The sequence below is a fragment of the Podarcis tiliguerta genome (assembly GCF_965153285.1).
Source record: "Podarcis tiliguerta genome assembly, chromosome: 4".
Lineage (NCBI taxonomy): Eukaryota > Metazoa > Chordata > Lepidosauria > Squamata > Lacertidae > Podarcis > Podarcis tiliguerta.
In genome coordinates, this window is record NC_139537.1 from 4926247 (window position 1) to 4950344 (window position 24098).

At 47.7% G+C, this 24098-nt stretch overlaps 3 protein-coding genes across 5 annotated transcripts in view; 1 reads left to right on the forward strand and 2 right to left on the reverse strand.

Moving 5' to 3' along the window:
• The window catches only part of LOC310676834 (tigger transposable element-derived protein 1-like), a gene marked incomplete at its 3' end in the record, with an annotated part of 1439559 nt that overhangs the window by 545244 nt on the left and 870217 nt on the right, over window positions 1-24098 (forward strand). The window lies entirely within an intron of this gene.
• Window positions 1-24098, reverse strand: part of RNF121 (ring finger protein 121) — a 175900-nt gene that overhangs the window by 12738 nt on the left and 139064 nt on the right. The gene's annotated exons all lie outside the window — the stretch shown is intronic.
• Window positions 5476-23726, reverse strand: LOC310675753 (secreted frizzled-related protein 2-like). 3 transcript variants are annotated; one of them, XM_083436810.1, is made up of 4 exons: window positions 23686-23726; window positions 10658-11172; window positions 9028-9105; window positions 5476-6432 (listed from the first exon to the last, which is right to left on the reverse strand). In XM_083436810.1, exons 2-4 carry the CDS (start codon window positions 11163-11165, stop codon window positions 6122-6124), a joined length of 897 nt encoding a protein of 298 aa, XP_083292936.1. In that variant the 5' UTR covers window positions 11166-11172; window positions 23686-23726; the 3' UTR covers window positions 5476-6121. The 3 variants fall into 3 exon arrangements, with proteins under 3 accessions (XP_083292936.1, XP_083292937.1, XP_083292935.1); XM_083436811.1 differs by lacking the exon at window positions 23686-23726 and adding an exon at window positions 16086-16141; XM_083436809.1 differs by lacking the exon at window positions 23686-23726 and adding an exon at window positions 15536-15773.

Below are 24098 nucleotides of genomic sequence, written 5' to 3' on the forward strand. Positions count from 1 at the left end.
CCCAAATTCTGGATCAGCCTGCAGTCTCATGTTTACTTCCCTGGGAGCAAACCTCACAGATCTGGATGGGACTTACTTCTGAGTAGACATGAATAGACACGGTTAGTCCCTTTTATATGTCTTGGGCCCAGGCTATTTGAAGGAGCGTTTTATCCCAAACGAATCTGCCCAGGGGGAAAACCCTTGTCTCTGTCCCACTACCCTCTCAGACATCTTTGGTGGGGATGCAGAAGAAGACCTTCTTGGTGCAGAAAGAAGAAGAAGACGAGGAGGAGGAGGAGGTGGAGGAAGAAGAAGAAGAAGAAGAAGAAGAAGAAGAAGAAGAAGGAGAAGAGTTTGGATTTGATATCCCGCCTTATCACTACCCAGGGCTGAGAGACTTCAGAGAAGTGTGACTGCCCCAAGGTCACCCAGCAGCTGCATGTGGAGGAGCAGGGAAGCGAACCCGATTCACCAGAGTACGAGTCCACCACTATACCAACTCTTCTAAGCCCACATCCCCAGCCTGTTCACATTCCTGTCTACTCTGGCTTGGTCACGTCCACAGAATGGAAGATGGCAGGGTCCCTGAGGACGTGCTCTACCGGGAGCTGGCTTCAGGCAGAAGGCCCGCTGGCAGACTAACTCTGCACTACGAAGATGTCTGCAAACATGATATGAAGGCTGGCAGCACCAACCCAGCCCTGTGGGAATCCCTTGTGGACGATCGCAGTGCCTGGAGACAGTCAGGTTGTGCATCTCTAGCAGTGACCAGAGGAGGAATGACCTCTGGGAGGAGAGGAGAGAGGAGAAACGCCCGGGTGCAACAGCACAACTGGACACCTTCCTCTGCCCCAGCTGCAGCAAAAAATCTCTCTCCTCTATCAGTCTCTACAGTAGGCACTGCAGCCTTCCAAGAGTTTGACTTCAGCCCCAAAGGCACGCTCCTCCAGTCCAGCCTCGGTCCAGTATATCTGAAGGAGCGTCTCCACCCCCATCGTTCTGCCCGGACACTGAGGTCCAGCTCCGAGGGCCTTCTGGTGGTTCCCTCACTGCGAGAAGTAAAGCTACAGGGAACCAGGCAGAGGGCCTTCTCGGTAGTGGCTCCCGCCCTGTGGAACGCCCTCCCATCAGATGTCAAAGCGATAAACAACTACCTGACATTCAGAAGACATCTGAAGGCAGCCCTGTTCAGGGAAGTTTTTAATATGTGACATTTTAGTGTATTTTTCATCTTTGTTGGAAGCCGCCCAGAGTGGCTGGGGAAACCCAGCCAGATGGGCGGGGTACAAATAATAATTTTATTATTATTATTATTATTATTATTATTATTATTATTATTATTATCCAGTAGCTGTAAATAGTCTGGTACACTAACCACTACATCTCACAGCCAGTGAGACCCCCCCCCCAACTGCATTATTCCGAAGCATGTAACTTTTCTAACAAACCACAGCCAGGTTAACTGCTGGCTGCCTGCCTTGCTTTTAAGAGACCTCCGATATAGATAGGTGCGTCTTTTGAATCTGGTACCCACATCAACTCTTCTGGGTGGGGATAGTTCAGTAACATCAATGCCAGCCGTCATTGGACAGATATAGTTCGCCATAAGGTGGTCATTCAGCATGTGAAATTGAAGAGGCAACTATTATCTGGCGGTCATTTTATCATCAGAAGGTAACGGGCAGCGGGGATCCAAAAAGACGAAGAAATAACCTCAGGCGTTTTGCAAAGAACTTTTGGGGGTAGGATCTGTGTGGGGCAGTTTAACAGAATGAGTAATAAACCAAAGGGAATTGGTTTCCTCACGGATTCTGAGCTCTGGGAGTGACCAAGAACCAGTGGGGTGTAGTGGTTAGAGCAGGGGTAGGCAACCTAAGGCCCGAGGGCCGGATGCGGCCCAATTGCCTTCTCAATCCGGCCTGTGTACGGTCCGGTAATCGGCGTGTTTTTACATGAGAAGAATGTGCACTTTTATTTAAAATGCGTCTCTGGGTTATTTGTGGGGCATAGGAATTCATTCATTTCTCTCTCCAAAATATAGTCCAGCCCCCCACAAGGTCTGAGGGACAGTGGACCGGCCCACGGCTGAAAAAGGCTGCTGACCCCTAGGTTAGAGTGTTGGACTAAGACTTTGGAGAGACCAAGGTTCAAATTCGCTGGGTGTGACTTTGGGGGCCAGTCGCTGCCTCTCAGCCTGCCCTACCTCGCAGGGTTGTTGTGGGGATTAAATGAGGAGGGGAGAATCGCGCGTGCCATCCTTGGAGAAAAAGACGATGCAGCAAATGAATAAAAATTCTTCCTCTCCTCTCTGCCTCACCTGAAACAACAAAGGCAGCGCTTCTGCCAGGATGCTGAGGACACGGAGGGGTGGGGAAGCAGTTCTTACCTGCTCAGTCGTGTCCCACCTAGAGGCTGGGATGCAGAGCCCCTCTGGACTCCCCTCGGCGTCTGGGGCGAGAGGCCGAGCGGAGCAGCATCCCTCCTGCCCAGAGCCATAAATGATGGATGGTGTCACCTAAGCCGCCTCTTGGGTTTCGCTTCGCACCTGCCGTCATCCTGTCACAGGTGACAAGGCAGAGGGAGCTCCACTTCCGAGGGAAAGGTGGAGGCCCCTGAAGCCTCAGCAGAAGCGAAATAAGCCGCTTCGCAGGGTTAGTGGGAGGATAAAAGGGGGGGAGCTATATCTATGAACCTTTGCATGAAGGGTGGCTTAAGAATAATAATAATTATTATTATTATTATTATTTATTAATTGTTACCTGCCCATCTGGCTGGGTTTCCCCAGCCACTCTGGGCAGCTTCCAACAAAGATGAAAAATACACTAAAATGTCACATATTAAAAACTTCCCTAAACAGGGCTGCCTTCAGATGTCATCTAAATGTCAGGTAGTTGTTTATCGCTTTGACATCTCGTGGGAGGGCGTTCCACAGGGCGGGCGCCACTACCGAGAAGGCCCTCTGCCAGGTTCCCTGTAGCTTTGCTTCTCGCAATGAGGGAACCGCCAGAAGGCCCTCGGCGCTGGACCTCAGTGTCCAGGCTGGATGATGGGGGTGGAGATGCTCCTTCAGGTCTACTGGACTGAGGCAGTTTAGGGCTTTAAAGGTCAACACCAACATTTTGAATTGTGCTCGGAAACGTACTGGGAGCCAATGTAGGTCTTTCAAGATGGGTGTTATGTGGTCTTGGCGGCCACTCCCAGTCACCAGTCTGGCTGCCACATTCTGGATTAATTGCAGTTTCCGGGTCACCTTCAAAGGTAGCCCCGCGTAGAGCGCATTGCAGTAGTCCAAGCAGGAGATAACTAGAGCATGCACCACTCTGGCGAGACAGTCTGCGGGCAGAGAAGGTCTCATCCTTCCAGATGGAGCTGGAAGACAGCTGCCCTGGACACAGAATTGACCTGCGCTTCCATGGACAGCTGTGAGTCCAGAATGACTCCCAGGCATGCCAATGCGTTCCAGCAATGGAGCAAGCACTTTTTGCATCTATGTTCTTGATTAGGAAATTTTCAAAAACCAAATTCCTCAGCTCCAAAGAGCATAACTGGGAACACGTTAGAACAAATCTCATTTCACCTCGATTGTTTCGGTTCCCTTTGAGAGGGGCCACTTTCTCCCACCCGCAGGTCTGGGCTTGACCTGCTTCCTTTCAGCAGCTCTGAGGCCGAGATTAGCCCAGGCTGTACATTTAGCCGGAACACTGCGAGGAAAGAAGCTGAGCCTGTTGAACTTCCGCCCGCCATTCAGCTTGCACCACTATTGTTGCTACAGTTCTCCCTCGGGTTAAGTACTTAATTCGTTCCGGAGGTCTGTACTTGACCTGAAACTGTTCTTAACCTGAAGCACCACTTTAGCTAATGGGGCCTCCCGTTGCCGCCGCACCGCCAGCGCACGATTTCTGTTCTCATCCTGAGGTAAAGTTCTTAACCCAAAGTACTATTTCTGGGTTAGCGGAGTCTGTAACCTGAAGTGTATGTAACCTGAAGCGTATGTAACCCGAGGTACTACTGTATTTATTAAATTTGCTGGTGGCATCATTTTGCCCATGCTCAAGAACCACCACCAATGTTGTGGTGGCAAATGCCACCAGTTTGCAGGCTGGCTCACCGTCTCAGATTCCTTAAAAGACCCAGGTTGGCAGTGTAGCGGATAAGAGTGTCAGGCTGGGACCTGGGAGAGATCTGAGTTCAAGTCCCCTTCCTCGGCCCTGAAGCGCGATGGGTGAGCTTCAGGCGCCAGTCACTGCCTTCTTTCAGCCTCATTGACCTCACAGAGTTGTCGTAGGGATTGAATCAGGTGTCAGAGTGGCACCTCCTTGGAGGAAAAGGTGGGATATAAATGGAATACACAAATACAGTGGTGCCTCGCAAGACGAGTTCCGTGAGTCTCTTCGTCTAGCGGTTTTTTCGTCTTGTGAAGCAACCCCATTAGCGGATTAGCGCTATTAGCGGTTTAGCGGCTATTAGCGGCTATTAAAGGCTTAAGGGATTAGCGAATTAGCTGCTAAAAGGCTATTAGCAGCTTAGTGCCTTAGAAAAAGGGGGTGGGGAGCGGAAAAAAATTGCAGGAACTCGCAAGACATTTTCGTCTTGCAAAGCAAGCCCATAGCAAATTCGTTTTGCGAAGCACCTCCAAAATGGAAAACCCTTTCGTCTAGCGGGTTTTCCGTCTTGCGAGGCATTCGTCTTGCGGGGCACCACTGTAATAAATAAGCAAGAGGAGCTCCGTGGACGAAGAGGTGCTTTACAAACAGCCCCTGCCCAAGAGCTTAACCTGAGAGAGACACTTATTTGACTTGTAGAATACATGTGCCTCTGAGTATGTGCAGAGTGCCTTTCCCCCTCATCATTGAGCTAACCAGAGCCTGCTCCTCCCCTTTCCCTCAACACACATCTGGGATGAGGCGATGGAGTGTCTTCTTCAGAGAACTTCCTTTCCACTGAGGCCCCGTCTGACTTGAGCTTCCCTCCCAACCAAAAACCAAGGAGGAAGCAAAAAAACCCCCAAGAGCTCTGGCCAATATAAGTTTCAGTAGTGGGAGTGGTCCCTACTCACAATCGTAGTCAATTGTAACAAAAACTAATCCATTCAAAAGTATGTATTCTGACAAGGATACAAACTCAAATAGAGATTACAAACTCAAACTCATCAAGATATGTATAACACAATAATTCGTTACAGAATGAGAGATAAGAGTTTATGAGTAGAGATAAGTTTATGTTAGTCCATAGTCAGATTCGACGTGAAGGTCTGAGTTTCACTCACTGAGCCGAAATCAGAAGTCAGTTATGGAACAGAAACCAGGACAGGGTTTCATCAGCTAATTTTTTAAAGGGTGGTGTAAGTTTGAAGACTTTCAGATAAATATATCCTGTTATTTTCTACGTTTCTAAGAGATAACAACTACGTGTGGCCTGAATTCTTGGTGTGCTTTTTTCTTGGTATATTTAAAAACAAGAACTCCAATTTATTTAACGTTAGAAACCAAGAAGGAGCTTTCACAAACAGCCATATATTTATTGATTCAGGTGTTAAAACAAATGTTTTAGTGGATAAACAAGCCACGAAATGTGAACACGCAGTATAAAATGCTGGATTTCGGGGAAATATCACCCCCCCCCCCAGTATTCTACTAATTTGAGGCTGGGGAGGGACAAATGTGTTTAGCACTGCCGTTTCCACGCAGAGGCAAATTCTAATCCGGATGGAAGTTTGGAGTGGTGGCACCCTAGAGCCGGAAACCGGCTGGCATGAGAGGCCTTTTGGATAGGAAAGGAAGTTGCTTTTGTGCCTGAAACTGAGCATAATTTCTGCTCTTCAATGCCTCGCCTCTGCCAAGTTGCATCAGCGCAGGCCACCTCTGCGTTTCTGGCGTCCAACAAAGGCCACCTTCCCCAACCCCTCGCCAGTGAACTTTTATCCAATATTAGATACCATATTCTAATGTGAAGTGTCGGGCACACCAGAAGCCCGGCTAAATCTAAACGCATTGTCTGGCTTGAATCATAGACGTGCAAAGTTGGAAGGGACCCCACAAGGTCATCCATCCCAGCCCCCTGTGATGCAGCAATTCTGCAGCAGATGATAAATTGCAGAACCTGGTCGGGAGGGGAAGGGTGGAAAGACGGATGCCTCTTCTTAACACTGCATTTTCCGCACGGCCCTGGTGAACTTCTTCAGCTCCTTCTCCCCCCGCCGCCACCTCCTGACCCAGGAGAGGACGAGCCGGCCAGCTACCCTGTGCCCCATGGCAAGGACCACGGACCCAGGCCCTGCTGCCGTCACTTCCTCGCAGGAGCAGGCCTCTCCGTCGGTCAGCCACAGAACCGGCTTCTTCAGTTCTTCCTCCGACCAGCCGTCCTGCCTGTAAAGGGTGCGCCCCCGGAGGTCAGGGGTCACCTGGAGGTCCCCGTCGACGGCAGATGAAGATTTGATGCTCATTTTTAAGGCTGCGGGAGACAGGGAGACATGGGGGGAAGGGACAGGGTTAATGGGGGAGGCTCCTCTGCAAGTTGGTTTTTTCCCTCCTCGCTCCCTGCCGTCAAGGGTTGCCCCTGCAATTCCTGTAACCATAGCTGTCAATTTTTCCCTTTTCTTGCGAGGAATCCTATTTGGAATAAGGGAATTTCCCTTTTAAAAAAGGAAAAAGTTGGCAGCGATGCATGTACCATTTCCGGTGGCCATTGGCCAGGACCCCCCAACTGCGACCTCCGTATGCCTCTTCACCAGGGCTGGATTTCGGTTTGATGATGCCCTAAGCTCATAGAATCATAGAATCCTAGAGTTGGAAGAGACCACAAGGGCCATCGAGTCCAACCCCCTGCCAAGCAGGAAACACCATCAGAGCACTCCTGACATATGGTTGTCAAGCCTCTGCTTAAAGACCTCCAAAGAAGGAGACTCCACCACACTCCTTGGCAGCAAATTCCACTGTCAAACAGCTCTTACTGTCAGGAAGTTCTTCCTAATGTTTGGGTGGAATCTTCTTTCTTGTAGTTTGGATCCATTGCTTGAAGGTAATGGGGCCCTTTATATGTCCAGCTGTCCTTTCTCAACAACAAATAGTGTTGAATATATGCTATCTGGTAATTTATGGACCCAATAGGTATCTCAAGCCATTTGCACATAACAAAATATGCATTTTATCAAAGTAATTGTTGAACTGAAATACAGTTAAGAAGTGCATTAATAGTGAAATAATTAAGCTCTAACTTAAAATGATTTTTTATTCATAACAAACTTAATAATGCAAACACATTGGCATTTGGCGATAACAAACGTTCCTTTAGAAACACAATTTGCAAAGACTCATAACCTAGTCTCTAGAAACTTGCTATAACATGAAATAATGATAGGTGTAAATATATGATGCAAACTACAAATAATGATAAATAGCAGAATATAGGCACCCTTTATATAGAAATGAGCAAACCAGTTATATTTTAGGGAGCAGCCTAGCAGGCAGGGGCCATGACTTACATCATAGGAGCCTGCACAACACAAAACACTGTTGCTGTATGTAGGTTTTATTTTATTTGTTTCTTATCTTATATTTTGGAAAGGTACATCCAGGTTTTTCCCCGTTTACATTTTTGGGGGGCCCCCAAGAGAGTGGGGCCCTAAGCTATAGCTTGTTTAGCTTATACGTAAATCCGGCACTGCTCCTCATAGAATTACAAGGTTGGGAGGGACCCAAAGGTCATCTAGTCCACCCCCACAATGCATGAACCACGGCTAATTTGGGGCAGGCAGGGTTGTAGATGCTGATTACATTCACAATCGTGGCTTGAAACACAGCAATATCATTCCATCCACTGTTGCATTTCAAGCTGCATTTGCACAGAGAGGTGTTTTCTGTTATTTATCAATCAAATTTATATACTACCAGCCCTCTAAAGATCTCAGGGCGGTTCACATCAGAAGGGCTGGGGTGGGGTATGCCTTCACCAAACGTGCAGGACTTTTTTGGGGTGGCCTCCACCGCAACCTCTCCTGATGTTCACGAAGCTGTCAAATGCACCAGCATAATGGCTGTTAGGGGGTGTCCACATTGTGGCTTACCCCGTATCCAGTTTTGTAATTGGTTTGATGAGGGGGGGGGCATCAAAAAGCACCACTAGCCAAGAAACTACGAAACCGATATGGATTTTGCTGAACGTCTTGCGAATGTGGCTTCAAAAATTAGATAATAAAAAATAATACAGTGGTACCTCGCAAGACGAATGCCTCGCAAGACAAAAAACTCGCAAGATGAAAGAGTTTTTCGTTTTCTGAGTTGCTTCGCAAGACAGATTTCCCTATGGGCTTGCTTCGCAAGACGAAAACATCTTGCGCCTTTTTTTAAAAACCGCCAATGCATTCCTATGGGAAACCGTCAATGCACAGTGGTGCTTCGCAAGACGAAAAAATTCACAAGACGAAAAAACTCGCAGAACGAATTAATTTCGTCTTGCGAGGCACCACTGTAATTAATTTTTATTTATACCCCACCCTTCCCGGTTCAGAAAACCGGGTTCAGGGTGGCTAACAAGAAATTTAAAACACTTAATTGTTGCAACAAAAAACAGTGTAAAATACAGTATAAAATGTGATTAACAATAAATTCAGAATTCAAAAATCAATTTAGGGGGGAAATTCATCCAATAAGCATTAGATGATCACCAGGGCTAGCTGGTTAAATTAGTCCTATTTGGGCCAGCAAGGAGACCAGGGGAGAATTAGCTGTGGGATCTCAGAGCGGGTAATCTTCACAAAAAGAGGGGGGGAGGAAGGGGAATAAAAGATGCGGAATGGTAACGGGAGCATATTCCGAGTCAATGCGCCAGTTGAACAACATTCGTGAGTGCAATGAATGAAGGCCTTCCTTCTTCTCTCCCCAGGCACTTCCCAAACCACTTCTGGGGATCCCCCAGTAATTTGGGGGTTGAAGGAGAAGAGAAGGAAGTGCCATTGCACTTCTGGGCAGTTTTCCATTCACGTGATTTTTTCTCCCCAGACATACAGCACCACTTTTCCCCGGCCGGCACACAGAAGGAGAGACTCACCAAAGTCCTGGCTGCAGACATTCTCCAGGAATTCCTTCTCCCCAATCTCAGTATGCAGACAGGCAGCGCACACTGTGTCTGGAGGAGCAAAGGAGATATATCCTAAATATACCCAGCTCCTTCAACCGTTCCTCATCAGGCACGTATCCCGGGCGCTTGGTCCATCTTGGTCGCCCTCCTCTGCACACCTTCCAGATTCTCAACATCCTTCTTCAGTTGAGGTGCTCAGAAATGGACTCTGCCTTTCCCAATTGAATCACAGCATACATATGCTGATATCTGTCGGGGCAGGTACCCAACTGACCAGGTCGCACTGATGCACTGATGTATTTTATGCCTTGCGTTTCTGTTTTGTCTATTGCACTTGCTTAGGGAAATAATGGGACGTGGGTGGCGCTGTGGGTAAAAGCCTCAGCGCCTAGGGCTTGCCGATCGAAAGGTCGGTGGTTCGAATCCCTGTGACAGGGTGCGCTCCCGTTACTCGGTCCCAGCGCCTGCCAACCTAGCAGTTCGAAAGCACTCTCGGGTGCAAGTAGTTAAATAGGGACCGCTTACTAGCGGGAAGGTAAACGGCGTTCCATGTGCGGCTCTGGCTCGCCAGAGCAGTGATGTCACGCTGGCCACGTGACCCGCAAGTGTCTTCGGACAGCGCTAGCCCTTGGCCTCTTTGAGTGAGATGGGCGCACAACCCTAGAGTCTGTCAAGACTGGCCCGTACGGGCAGGGGTACCTTTACCTTTAAGGAAATAATATGTCCGACCTGCCTCTCCAAGGAGCTCAAGGTGCTGCACGCAGTTCTTTCCCCTCCTCATTTAAAACCCCAACAACAACTCTGCGAGGTAGACTGGGCTGAGAGAAGCCAGCAAAGGGCGCCCAAGGGAGCTTCATGGCCGAGGGAGGGTGTGTGATGGCCTGGGGCTCGGAACCAGAGGAGACTCAGTCCGCACCTGATCCTCTGCCTCAGGCATCATCTGAACCAAGTCTGGGGCCTGAACCTAAAGAGCCCCAGTCTGCACAGGTTCCCCTGCAACAAGCACCAGCTGGGCCGAGTCAGGGGCCTGAGCCTGCCCTGGCTCCAGATGCGGGGATAACCTCGTTGCCTTCAGCTGGGCCATCACTTACAGCTGCTCCACTACCGGTTGGGTCAGGGGAGGTTGAGGCGGCCCCTGCGTCTGGTAACTCACCAGCGTCTTCTGAGCTGCAGAGACTCAGGTCTGAGAGAAGGAGAGACCTGAGTACTCGCAGGAGGAGTGCTCGCCTTCAGGTGAGACAGGGAGGTGAGTCACCGGGGGATCAGGACCGACTGTTACCCCGACAAAGATAAAAGGCTTTCGGACCCTGCCCCAGGTTGTGGGAGCAACATTGCTGTATGCTAGATCCTGCCTGAGATCCTGTGCCTGTCCTTGCCTGTTTTCCTGCCTTGGCCGTGTCGGACTGAGGTCCTGGACGGGTTACCAGCACAGGGTGCGTGATTCGAACCCATGTCTCCCAAGTCCTTGTCCGACCCTCTGAGGGAAGCAGTGAGGGGGCAGCTCAGAGGGGAGGGAGAACTGGGCTGCTTGTGCCCCTTGCCCTGGTCCTCCCGGGGGCTTTCGCACCCCGGCCACCCGGCCCGCTCACCTCTCGCCTACCTTCTTTTGGAAGCCGCGCCCTGTCGGCCGGGCCGGCGGGCGGGACGCAGAGCTCGTTCCCCCGGGGGAAGCGGCTGCAGTTGAGCATCTCCGGCCAGGGGAAGCCGAAGGCGGCCATGACGGGGGTGCAGCCGTCCCGGACGGCCTCGCAGAGGGAGCGGCAGGGGAAGATGGGCTCGTCCAGCTCGCTGATGCAGACGGGGGCGAAGAGAGAGCAGAGGAACTTCTTGGTGTCTCGGTGGCACTGCTTGGTGAGGAGGGGCACCCAGGAGGCGGCCTGCTGCAGCGCCTCCTTCATGGTCTCGTGGCCCAGGAGGTTGGGCAGGCGCATCTCGCTGTAGCCCACGCCGTGGCACAGGCTCATGCTGCTGGGCACGGGCTTGCAGCTGCTGCGGCGGCTGCTCAGCTGCGCCAGCTGGTAGGCGAAGGAGGGCGAGGAGGAGCAGGAGGAGGGGAAGGAGCAGCTCCAGGCGGCCAGGAGGAGAGCAAGCAGGATCGGGACCTCCATCAGGAGCCTGGAGGGGAAAGAGAGAACTACAGTGGTACCTTGGTTCTCAAACGCCTTGGTACTCAAACACCGAAAACCAGGAAGGAAGTGCTCCCTCCACCACAAAAGAACAGATAATAAAACGAATCACCTCGCATATAAAATAAAATTCTTCCATATATCGGGACTTCTGTCATCCTCGATAGGGGTCCATCATTACCTTGTTGACTGCAGAATTGCATTTTTTAAACTTATTGTCAATTGTCCACATTCTTGGTAGAATATATCATTGCAGAAGTTGTTCAAAGCATGTCAAAGATTTTATCTGAGAACAATGTTCTTTTAAATATAATTGGAATCAATCTCGTTCTTTGTTAAATTATTGGTTTGTCTGATTCCTAATGTTCCCTGTCATCTTTGCCAAGTCTACATATTCAAATAACTTCGCCTGCAATTCCAATTTAGTTGGTATTTTATCTCCCTTCCACCATCTAGCTATTAACATTCTCGCCGCAGCAGTACATAAATACCTTTCTTAATTCTTTCGCTATATCTGCAGCAATAATACCTAACAAGAAGGCTCCCAGCTTTTTGATTTGAACGTTTTTGAAAGCTCATTAGAGATGATTTCCCAAAAGTTTTTTTAAATCTTTATGACATTTCTACCACATGTGATACATTTTTCGCTCTGATTCTTTACATCTCCAGCAAAGATTTGAGCCTGTTTTATACATTTTCGCCAGTTTGCTTGGTGTAACGTACCATCGGTAGAACATCTTCATAGAATTTTCTTTTAAAATATAGCAAGCCATAAACTTTAAGTCATTTCTCCAAAGCTTTTCCCAAGAGGCCATTCATAATAATTAGTATTATGTGATGATTACACCTGCCGTTATCTATTAAACGGCTTTGAGGGTGTGATCGAAGCAGGGATGGGATAGAGGTTTGGGGGCTAAGCAAGGAGGAGCAGGGTTGTGGAAAGTAAACTTGAAATTTACAGACTGCATATTATTGAGAGAGAATTATATGAAAATGATGTATAGATGGTATATATCACCAGTTAATTGGCAAAAATGTATTAAAAAAAAGAGTGTTGGAGGTGCGAAGCAGAAGGTACGTTTTATCATATGTGGTGGGATTGCAAAAAGGTAAAAGCTTATTGGGAAATGATATATAATGAGTTGAAGAAAATCTTGAAAATAACGTTTGTAAAAAAAACCAGAAGCCTTTCTACTAGGTATCTTAGGCCAAGATACACTGAAAGAAAAGAGAACTTTATTTATGTATGGCACTACAGCTGCGAGAATGTTGATAGGAAGACTGGAGAAATACCAACTAAAGAACAACGGCAAGAGAAGTTGATGAACTATGCAGAACTGGCAAAAATGGCAGACAGACTAAGAGAAAAAGGCAACAGAGACTTTGAAAAAGAATGGGAACCATTTATATTATACTTGCAGAAACAAAGAAGGTCTATAGACTGGATGGCAGGATTTAAATAAACTTTCACATCATTAGTCTTAGAAAATGTGTAGAAGATAGAGAAATAATATGGTGTACTTATTTTCATCTTTATGTTTTTAGCTTAGATGTTATTGTATAAATACGTTATTAGTATTATTTTCTTTTAGGAGGGAGCAAAGTGGGTCAAAGGAGAAACAAACCAGAAGCGGAAGTTGGGGGGAGCCCAGGAGGGGATGGAGGAAGAGGAATGCATAGTAAATGTTATGAATATGAGATGTATGTAATGAATGAAAATGAAAAATGAATATTTTTTTTAAAAAAAGCAAGGAGGAGCAGGGAAGGAGCGTTGGTGCAACTGTCACCAATCCACATCCGAAGATGCCTGATTAGGTTTTGTTACGGTAAAATCTGGGTGCGAGGCTGCTCTGCCATGCAGCTCGTTGGACTAAGTCCGCGGGTCCCTGCGGAGGAAAATGAGCTCAGCTGGAGACAGGAGCAAGCTGCAGAAGATCCAAGTTTATTGCGCAACAGGTTCAAGGCGAGATTGAACAGCGAGAAAGGGATGACATGAACTTTTGAAACTTCCCTCCATGTCCCAGAATACAGTGCAAAATACATCCCAGTTACATCATGAATACATTAAGAAGAGGTTGGGTTACACAGGATTAACATATGGAGGAGGGAGGGGGGAATATGCAGAGCTGGAGATATGCGCAGATAAGCACATCCTGAGTACCGGTGATGAGAAGACAATGGTCCATGTATGCATAGTCTGCCACCTGGCATTGCCCGGAGGAAAGGCTTGGCAGAGTGATTTGACAGGATTAGGGTCTTGACACCTTGCTTGAGGGAATATGGAGGACATGGGAGGTGTCATGGAGTCCTAGATAAATTGAGCAAATTGGCACGCTGATTTTCTATGAATTTTATAGATTTTAGTCCCTTTGACATTGACAATTGGAAATAAATGGATATATTGTAGCGAAGAAGGAGGTGAAGAAGACATGCCCCCCCCTTCCGTATCAGTTTTCACATGGGCAAATATAGCCAGGTCTCTGCTGCCATGGAGCTTACAGAAAAGGGCTTGGGTTCAAGAAGCAGGGGACAACTGGCGTCTGTGTGCTATTCTAGGCATGGGGAGCAGGGAGAAAGAAGGAACAGGAAGGAGACAAAGAGGGTTCAGCAAAGCAGGGGAGTGGAGTCGGGCAGAAATGCCACTGGGAGAGGACAATGTGCTACTAGAAGGTGGGGAGGGTTAAATATTTGGCATACAGTGGATATTTCATGCATTGTTTTCCAGGCTTGTTACCTTTTCTTCCTTCCTCTGGCCCAGGCTTCCTCAACCTCGGCCCTCCAGATGTTTTGAGACTACAATTCCCATCATCCCTGACCACTGGTCCTGCTAGCTAGGGGTCATGGGAGTTGTAGGCCAAAACATCTGGAGGGCGAAGGTTGAGGAAGCCTGCTCCAGCCAGTTGGTTAGAGCGTGGTGCTGATAACGCCAAAGGTTGCAGGTTCGATCCCCATATGGGACAGCTGCATATTCCTGCATTGCTGAGGGTTGGGCTGGATGTTGCCCCATAAGAGAACCATAACATATGGTTCCCTTAGCCCAACATTCGTAATAATAATAATAATAATAATAATAATAATAATAATAATACAGTAATAATAATAATTTGTATCCCGCCCTCCCCTGCCAAAGCTGGACTCAGAGCGGCTAACATCATATAAAAACACAATATACATAAAAACAAACAAACAATTGATTAAAATGCACCCCAAAATTATTTAAAATAAATTAAAATTAGACTGGACAAATGGCCATCCTCAAGTTTAAATTGAAAGCAGTTAATATTCGCCAGGACCAACTATTTCCACTGATATTATAAGGACCTGTGAAACCTTCTTCGTACTTGTTCATACAGACAGAAAATGAGTCAGACTGAACCCTGGCCAAAGGCCTGGTGGAACAGTTCTGTCTTGCGGGCCCTGCGGAAAGATGTCAAATCTTGCGGGGCCCTGGTCTCTTGTGAGAGAGCGTTCCACCAGGCCGGGGCCACGACTGATAAGGCCCCGGCTCCGGTCAAGGCCAGTCTCCCTGGGCATCGGGATCTTCAGGGTGTTGTTATTTATGGACCTTGAGGCTCTCCATGGGGCATACCAGGAGAGGCGGTCCCATAGGTACGAGGGTCCTAGGCCGTGAAGGGCTTTAAAGGTTAAAACCAGCACCTTAAATCTGACCCTGTACTCCACCAGGAGCAAGTGCAGCTGGTATAGCACTGGGTGAATATGCTCCCATGGCAGAGACCCCGTGAGGAGCCTCGCAGCAGCATTCTGCACCCGCTGGAGCTTCTGGGTCACTTTCAAGGGCAGCCCCACATAGAGCGAATTACAGTAGTCAAGCCTGGAGGAGACCGTCGCATGGATGACAGTGGCGAGCTCAGGGCGAGAGAGATACGGGACCAACTGCTTAGCTTGGCGGAGATGGGAAAATGCCGCCTTTGTTATAGCTGTAACCTGCGCCTCCATAGAAAGGGAGGTGTCAAAGATTACACCCAAACTCTTGATTGAAGGCGCTGGCACTAGTTGCGCCCCCGCAAGAGATGGGACATCGGTCCATTTGGCTCCGAATTGCCCACCCAGCCTGGCAGTGTCCCCCCTCCAGGGCTTTGTGGAGAGGGAGCATTCCCAGCCCTACCTGGAGAGGCGTGGGGTGGGCTTGGGGTGCGAACCTGCCTCCTCCTTCTGCAAGCCAAGCAGCTGCCCTGCCTCTGAGCCACAAACTCCTTTTCTGCAGCTCCGCAATTTGCGCCTGGTTCCACGCTCGCAAGCTTCCCCCCCAGTCTGGGGTTCTGCTTCAGCCCTTTGCCCTCCGTCTGACTTTCACCCCCTTTTAGAAGAGCCTCCCCAAGTTAAGGTTTTACCTGGCTGGGTCGGGCTAGGCAGGAAGCCCTCCTGAAGCCAGGATGTTTTCAGGTCCTCTGGAGAGGCGAGGCTGCAGCAACAGCAGCCAGGGATGCGTTTGGTCTTGAATGAGCAAGACGGGGAAATTTAACTGCAGGGAATCCGGTGGGGCTCACAAAAGGGCTGTAAAAGGCGGAGGGGGGGGGGGATAAACCCACACTACCCTGTAATTATACCTTAGTTCTCTCTCCAGAACAATAAACTGGAGGTTGTTTGTTCCCCCCACCCACCCAAACTGAGGTCCCCCTCCTTCTCCTCCTAGTTTTGGCTAAGGCACATATGCCATGCTAAATGGTTTCTGCCTTGGAAAGCAAAAAAAAACCCAACCCACTTCAGAGCAAAAGCCACTATCTCTCCCAGCCATCAGGGGAAAAAGAGGTTGAAAACTTCAAGAGAAGAGAGGGAGGGAGACCCCAAACAGCAATGCATTTCCTTAAAAGCCTAGATAAGGAGGAATTCGCTTCTCAAAAGCTGCCTCTTCTTGCCCCGGAGCACATTTAGTCTGCATACTTAGTCTGACATGTATCCCACTTCAGTGGGGCTTCCTCCCTGTTGAGCACGTCTAGGACCTCCGCCTTGCAATCACTGTTTTTTCCTCTTTTCTCTTGCCAAGGTGCATAAGTCAATTAGCGAAATCTACGCCCGAGGGAAGTCCAACATCTGCATGAGTAACAGCGAGGCCCAGAAGGGCTCCAAAAGGAGCTCTCCGAACCAAAGCATGGTCAAATGGCAAATGCAATTCAGTGCAAACAAGTTTAAAATGATGTGCGTGGGTGCAAAAAAATAAATAAATTCCTAATTTCACATATTGACTCACAGGGCCTGAACTGGTGGTGATAGACCAGGAACAGGAGTTTGGGTTCACAGCAGATTGCTCAGTGAAGATGTCAACCCAGTGAAACAGGCAAATTCCACACTAGGGATAATTCGGAAAGACAATTAAAACTGCCGATATCACAGTGCCATTGTGTGAGTCTATTGTGCGACCGCATTTTGAGTACTGTGTACAGTTCTGGTTGCTTTGCCTCTAAAATATTATTGCAGAGTTGGAAAAGGTTCAGAAAGCGGTGTCCAAAAAGATTAACAATAGAGTGACTCTCCTATGAAATGAAGTCTGCTTTGAGACTTTGTAGTTTAGAGGAAAGGCGAGCGTGAGACAACATGGCAAAGGTTTATGCAGTTGTGCCAGGCATGGAGGAAGTGGACAGAATAAAGTTGTTCCCCCTCTCTCATAATACTGGAACCGGTGAACATTCGGTGACGCTGAATGTTGGGAAATCCAGCACAGATAAAAAAAGGGACTTCTTCATGCAGCACAGGGTTAAACTGTGGAACTCTCTCCCACAGGAAACAGTGATGGCCACCAACCTGGATGGCTTTAAAAGAGGACTAAGCAAGTTAATGGTGAAGGCAGACAAGGGCTAGTAGCCACAATGGCTTTGTGGCCAGAGGCAGTATGTCTCTGAATATCATTTGCAGGTGGGGAGAATAACTTTGCACTGGAGTCTTGTATGTTTTCCACAGGCATCAGGCTGGCCACAGTGGAAGCAGGATACTGAATTAGATGGGCTCTTCTTGTGTACTTAGGGTAATGCTTAAAAATGTGAGGACAGCGTGCAGTGGAGAGGGAAGGTCACTTAATTGGAATAAGGGCTGATGAACCTGTGTACATAAAGATTAAAGGACAAAGGGAGAAAAAGAGGTGATACTTGTCATGTTTCGGTTCATCATCTTGAGTCAACATCGAAGAATATGGCTGTCCTTTTCCAAACTATATGCAGTGGTACCTTGGTTCTCAAACGCCTTGGTTCCCAAACACCAAAAACCCAGAAGTAAGTGTTCTGGTTTTAGAACATTTTGGAAGCTGATCATCCGACGCAGCTGTCGGCTATTGTTTCTGGGGCACCTGAATCAATCAGAAGCTGCGCTTTCAAATGTTTTCAAACATTTTGGAAGTCAAACGGACTTCTGGAACGGGTTAAGTTTGGTGCTTTTGTTTTTGAGGCTTTTTGGGTTAGTTTGCTTTTGTGGCTGTGGAACCCAGTTCAGCTACTGATTGTGTGACTGCGGAAATGGATTAAAGCCCCCCATCCAAACAATGACTATTATCAGTGCAGGGAAGGAAAAAAATAATTTTAATCTTTATCATCTACAATACTGTCTTATTTATTTTATAATACCAAACATTGATTATTGATTTCATTTTATGGATCAATGGTCTCGTTAGATAGTAAAATCCATGTTAAATTGCTGTTTTAGGGGTTGTTTTTTAAAGTCTGGAATGGAGCAGGGATAGGCAACCTAAGGCCCGGGGGCCGGATGCGGACCAATCGCCATCTCAATCCAGCCCACGGACAGTCCGGGAATCAGCGTGTTTTTACATGAGTAGAATGTGTCCTTTTATTTAAAATGCATCTCTGGGTTATTTGTGGGGCAGAGGAATTTATTTATTCCCCCCCCCCAAAAAATATAGTCCGGCCTCCCACATGGTCTGAGGGAAGGTGGACTGGCCTACAGCTGAAAAAGTTTGCTGACCCCTGAGTCTTGAAGGCTCTGCTTCCTTTGGTCTGTCCTGAAGCTTCGCTGGGTGATCTCACTGGGGCATGTCTTCCTGGGAGGAGGAGGCTGGTGCAACCTGAAACCCAAACATCACCTGGCCGAGAGCAATCTCTCAAGGCTGCTGCCCCCTCCCACATTCCATCCCAAGCATTTCCAGAGCTGGAGGCAGCAATCTCCTTCTAAGCATCCAAGGCTAAGACAGCTGAGAGTCTTTTGACACATCTCTAGCCAGGCATTTCCACAAACACTCTGCACTGTTTTTAATGGTTTTTTGTTGGCATCGTGTACACAGTGCTGTACATTGCTCTGATATTTTATGTTCTGGGCACCACAGTTCAAGAAGGACACTGACAAACTGGAACGTGTCCAGAGGAGGGCAACCAAAATGGTCAAAGGCCTGGAAACGATGCCTTATGAGGAACGGCTAAGGGAGCTGGGCATGTTTAGCCTGGAGAAGAGGAGGTTAAGGGGTGATATGATAGCCATGTTCAAATATACAAAAGGATGTCACATAGAGGAGGGAGAAAGGTTGTTTTCTGCTGCTCCAGAGAAGCGGACACGGAGCAATGGATCCAAACTACAGGAAAGAAGATTCCACCTAAACATTAGGAAGAACTTCCTGACAGTAAGAGCTGTTTGACAGTGGGATTTGCTGCCAAGGAGTGTGGTGGAGTCTCCTTCTTTGGAGGTCTTTAAGCAGAGGCTTGACAGCCATATGTCAGGAGTGCTCTGATGGTGTTTCCTGCTTGGCAGGGGGTTGGACTCGATGGCCCTTGGGGTCTCTTCCAACTCTATGATTCTATGAGATGGTGGTGCATAAATGCTCATAGGAAACCACAGGAGGGGAGAGTATTGCTCTTGTGCTCGGATCCTGCTTGCAGGCTTCTCATTGAGGCATCTGGTTGGCCACTGTGAGAACAGGATGCTGGGCCAGGTGGGCCATTGGCCTGATCCAACAGCCTCTCCTTATGTTCTTTTGGTGACAAACACCTCGGTGGACAATTGAAGCGCATCTGACATGGACTGTAGTCCTCAAAAGCTTGTGCTACAACGTCACATGCTGCCCCAGTCTCCAAGGGGGAGGGGGCTCCAGGGTTCTGTTTCCTTTGGAAGAGGTCAGTGGAGACCTCCTTGTGTCTTTAGGATATGTGGTTTAACTGACGCATATATGCAACCTGAGCATAGGATGGAGGGGCTCACGGTGCTAGCACTCCCATAGGTTCCCCCTTGGTTTTCCAAATTCTACCACAGCGCTGTGATAAGAATTTTAAGGTCTTAGATATGTAATAAATGTTCATAAAAGTACCAAGCAAACACATACATAAATATATAAACCACATGTCTGAAAACCCTAGAGAAAAAAACTCCTGAACAAATTGACCTCAATTATTTCCCTGCAAGGTCAAAGTGGGAAACCTGCCCATTGTCTTTTTCCACCACAAATCCTGTCTTAAGGGCACATTTAAGATATGAATAGGGTGTGAGCCTGTGACCTGGCTCAGGAACTAAGTATTTATCATTACAGAAGACTGGCCAGGCTCCCCAGGCAATCCAATCAAGCGACCATTAAACAGGTAAACCTGTCAGACGAGATAAACAAGACACTCAGATTTCTGCTGTAGACCACCTTTTCTGTGATGTAGGTATGATGTATCTGGGGGTGGTCTTGAACTCCAGGGCGGGCAATTAAAAATGTCTATATAAGGGTGGACACACCTGGGTTCTCGGTTCCTCCTCCCTCCTGCGTGTGTCACTCAGATTTCTGCTATAGACTGTCTTTTCTGTGATATAGGTATGATGTATCTGGGGTGGGGGTGGTCTTAGGTTACATCCCTTCTGTGATGTATGTATGAAGTATGGAGGGGTGGTCTTGAGCTCCAGGGCAGGGAATTTAAATTGTCTATATAAGGCCTTGCGCGCCATTGTTCTGGGTTCCTCCTCCCTCCTGCGTGTGGTGAGTGAGGATCCTGTTGCAACAGTTTAATAAAGATCAGGCTTACTAGCTGCTTTGCTTCTCAATATTCTCTGGTTGGCCTCTGTATTTTCTCCTACCAATAGAGAACCTACATAAGGACTCTATATGAGCTCTTGGATACCCCATAAGGGAAAAAAAGGGTAGATTTTTGTTTACAACAGTGCAAGACACCTTGTGTCCTGCAGCTTCCAGCCTTCATCATCCAGTCTTTTTCCAGCTATCCTTCTTCCATCTATTACCGGAAAAATCCGAGGGCTCCCTTGGACAAAAAGTAAAGACACCAACCAGAGTAAATTGGAGCAAATCAGCAGCCTGTAGGCTTGGCCTTTATTGTACTGTTGCAGCAGGGTGTTCCCCTCACTCGCAGGAGAGAGGAAAGACCCAGAACAATGGTGTGCAAGACCTTATAAAAACTTTTGAAATTCCCCTCCTCTAGGTCAAGCCCACCCCCAGAAACATCATGCATACATTACAGAAAGGAGGGGTTGAGGGAGGAGTTGTGGAGGTAACCTGAGTGTCCTGTCACCCTGGCTGGTTCCTCCTTTCTCCCCTCCCCATGAGTACTTTCCAGGTGACAAAGGGGAGCTTGCAGTTTCCTGCCCCCTGAGGGAAGATCCGATCACTGTTCTTTTGTTATAGTCCGTGTTGAATCCACTCCTGTATGCAGTCTGTAGTGTAGTTGATGGCTTTCTGTCTAGGACCATCAGGGTTGGCATAGCAACTGGGCAGGGCTCCTGTGGATGTGCTGCTATGCTCAAGGGAAGTCTGTAGTGTAGTTGATGGCCTGTATATCAAACCTTTCCCATTTTGTAGTCCTTCCTTCATGGAGTAAAATAAAAGTGGAGCAGTGCAAATCTGATGTATGGTTGATTTTCTATGAATTTATAACAGAAGTGTAGCGTATGTAGTGTGTGAGTGTGAGTGTGTGTGAAGTCTGTACAAACTGAATGATATGGGGGGGGGGGGTCCTGCTACACATCTACCAGCCAAGTGAAGGAAAAATGCCTCCCCCCCCCTTCCCAGAGAGCGCCATCACTAGAGTTGCAGCTCTTCAAACCTGGCACATTCTTTGAGATGCGGATGACTCCATTAAGCTGGCCAGCCAAAGCCATCCCCTTAACAAAGGAACTGGTTTGGCAGGCTCCGCTGCCTTTCCTGCTGTTCTAGCCCTTGCTGGATGCAGGATCACAGGCCTGGAAGGGATCCAGGTGACACCCCCCCGCCCCCCCCAAAAGAGCCTCCTGTAACAATAAATCTGTAAGTGCTTAAAGTGCCACTAGATGCTTTGTCATCTAAGTATGTGACTAAACACAGACCACAAAGCATCATGACCTTCCTTTTTTGCTTTTAACTTCCAGCCAGAGGAAGAGTTCTGGAAAGCTTGCCTCCTGTTAAGTCATCTTTTGGTTTGTGCTAAGAGATTTTCCAGTTGGTTTTACAGGCATTGAGGATCCCTGGATTTATTATTTTCCTGGTGGACCAAGAGCTTATGTCAGGGGTAGGCAACCTAAGGCCGGATGCGGACCAGTCACCTTCTAAATCTGGCCCACGGACGGTCCGGGAATCAGCGTGTTTTTACATGAGTAGAATGTGTCCTTTTATTTAAAATGCATCTCTGGGTTATTTGTGGGGCATAGAAATTTGTGGTCTGAGGGATAGTGGACCGGCCCACGGCTGGAAAAGGTTGCTGACCCCTGGCTTATATTGTTTCTTGCAATGCTGCCACCAGTGTTGGACAATTGTACCAGGGCTATCAGCAGCCACACTTTTGTCTTCAATTCTTCTTCTTTGAAGATCACTCGTAGCCAAGTAAGATTGTCTTTGTTATAAGAATTTTAAGGTCTTATATATATAAAATAGATAATCATAAATGTACCAAGCAAACACATACAAATATGTAAACCACATGTCTGAAACCCACAGAAAAGTACTGAAACCATTTTCTCTCTCCCAAAATGACCTCAAATATTTCTCTGCAAGGTCAAAGGAAATGGGAAATCTCCCCATTGTCTCTGTGCTCACAAAAGGTCAGCCAATGACCTGGATTCAGGAATTAAGTAGTTATAATAACAAAGGGGGACGCGGGTGGCGCTGTGAGTTAAACCACAGAGCCTAGGACTTGCCATGACAAGGTGAGCTCCTGTTGCTCAGTCCCTGCTCTCCTGCCAACCTAGCAGTTTGAAGGCACGTCAGAGTGCAAGTAGATAAATAGGTACTGCTCCGGCGGGAAGGTAAACGGCATTTCCATGCGCTGCTCTGGTTTGCCAGAAGCGGCTTAGTCATGCTGGCCACATGATCCGGAAGCTGTACGCCGGCTCCCTCGGCCACTAAAGCGAGATGAGCGCTGCAACCCCAGAGTCAGTCATGACTGGACCTAATGGTCAGGGGTCCCTTTACCTTTACCTTTAATAACAAAAGAGTGGCCAAAACCCAGATAATGCAATCAGGTAAATGGCAGACAGGAGATAAACAACACACTCAGGATTCTGTTTTAGACCGCCCTCTCTGATGTATGTATGATGTATTAGGGGAGGTGGTCCTGGGATACACCCCTTCTGTGATGTATGTATGATGTTTCTGGGGGTGGTCTGGAGTTTGAGGGTGGGCAATTTAAAAAGTGTAAGGGCGGGCACACCTTTGTTCAGGGTCCCTCCCCCCTCCTGCGTGTGAGGGGAGCACCCTGTTGCAACAGCTTTAATAAAGATCAGGCTTACTAGCTGCTTTGCTTCTCAATATTCTCTAGTTGGTCTCTGTTCTTTTCTCCTACTGATAGAGAACCTACAAAACGACTCTATATGGGCTCTTGGGTACCCCATATGGGAAAAGGAGCAGTTTTTCCCCTCATAGCATCTTCCATGAACATGGTCTTAACAATGAGTCGTAAGTGACTATGGAGGCCAATTCTGGATCCACACGTCCTTCCACAGTGGGGACATAGGTTTCCGGGCAGGAGTTGATCACGGTGTGGATTTGCCAAGCATGCCTTCCTCTTAGCACATTTCTCCCTTACGTCCTGAGTTCGAGCGTCTTCAAAGCCCATGACACCTTTGGTCAAGGCTGTTCTTCAACTGAAGCCCTTGCAGGCAAGTCTTTCCCAATTGTCAGTGTTTATACTACATTTTTTTAGATTTGCCTTGAATATGTGCTGTTGCCTCTGGTGAGACGACACCTGTCACAGCCCTAGATAGCATGCCATAGCCAGATAGCAGCGGATATTTCTGCGTCTGAATCAGCCAGAGCAGACAGTTTTAGTTCTATCCCCCCCAAAGGGGTGTTGTTCAATGTGACAGTAATGGAGATTTTTTCATCTAATAGGTTGAGATGGGTGTGCTGTATAACTTTTTAAGGGCGCTCAAAGAATCATGGACTTTATACACTTCCTGCGGTCTCCCTCAGGAGGCGGTGGGCTCTCCTTCCGTGGAGGTTTTTAAGGAGAGGCTGGGTGGCCTGCTGTCAGGGATGCTTTAGCTGAGATTCCTGCCTTGGGGGGATGGGGTGGACTAGAGGACCCCTGGGGTCCCTTCCCACTCCACGGTTATTAAGGCCCAGCATTTCCCCTCCTCTCACTGCCCTTACTTCCATTTCTTATTCTTCCCATAGCCTGAATTGTAAGCTCCTTGGGGCATGGTCCTGCGGGACTGTGCAGAGGGTGGCGTTTCAGGAAGAAGAAGTGGAGGCTCTGGAATTACTTGACAGTGAATTTACTCCTCTTTCCTAAGGGACAAATAAGGGAAGGATATTATTCCTCTGAATAAGTCTATTTTCCTTGTTAAGTAACAATTAAGGCCTTGACATTAATGTTTATTCTTATTACAATTAAGGCATTGACATTAATGCTTAATCCTATTTTTATTATCAATACGATTAAGGTCTTGACATTAATGTTTATTATAATTATTATTATTATTACAATTAGGGCCTTGACATTATTCAGGCCTTGACATTAATGTTTTTTTAAAAAATTATTATTATTATTATTATTTATTACA

Excerpts from the sequence above, each read along its gene's own strand:
- LOC310675753 (XM_083436810.1), bottom strand. The coding sequence starts at position 11,165 with ATGGAGGTCCCGATCCTGCTTGCTCTCCTCCTGGCCGCCTGGAGCTGC. Across the intron at positions 9,106-10,657 it reads GGCGCGGCTTCCAAAAGAAG|ACACAGTGTGCGCTGCCTGT; the intron begins GTAGGCGAGAGG and ends TTGCTCCTCCAG. Across the intron at positions 6,433-9,027 it reads TGTCTGCAGCCAGGACTTTG|CCTTAAAAATGAGCATCAAA; the intron begins GTGAGTCTCTCC and ends TGTCTCCCGCAG.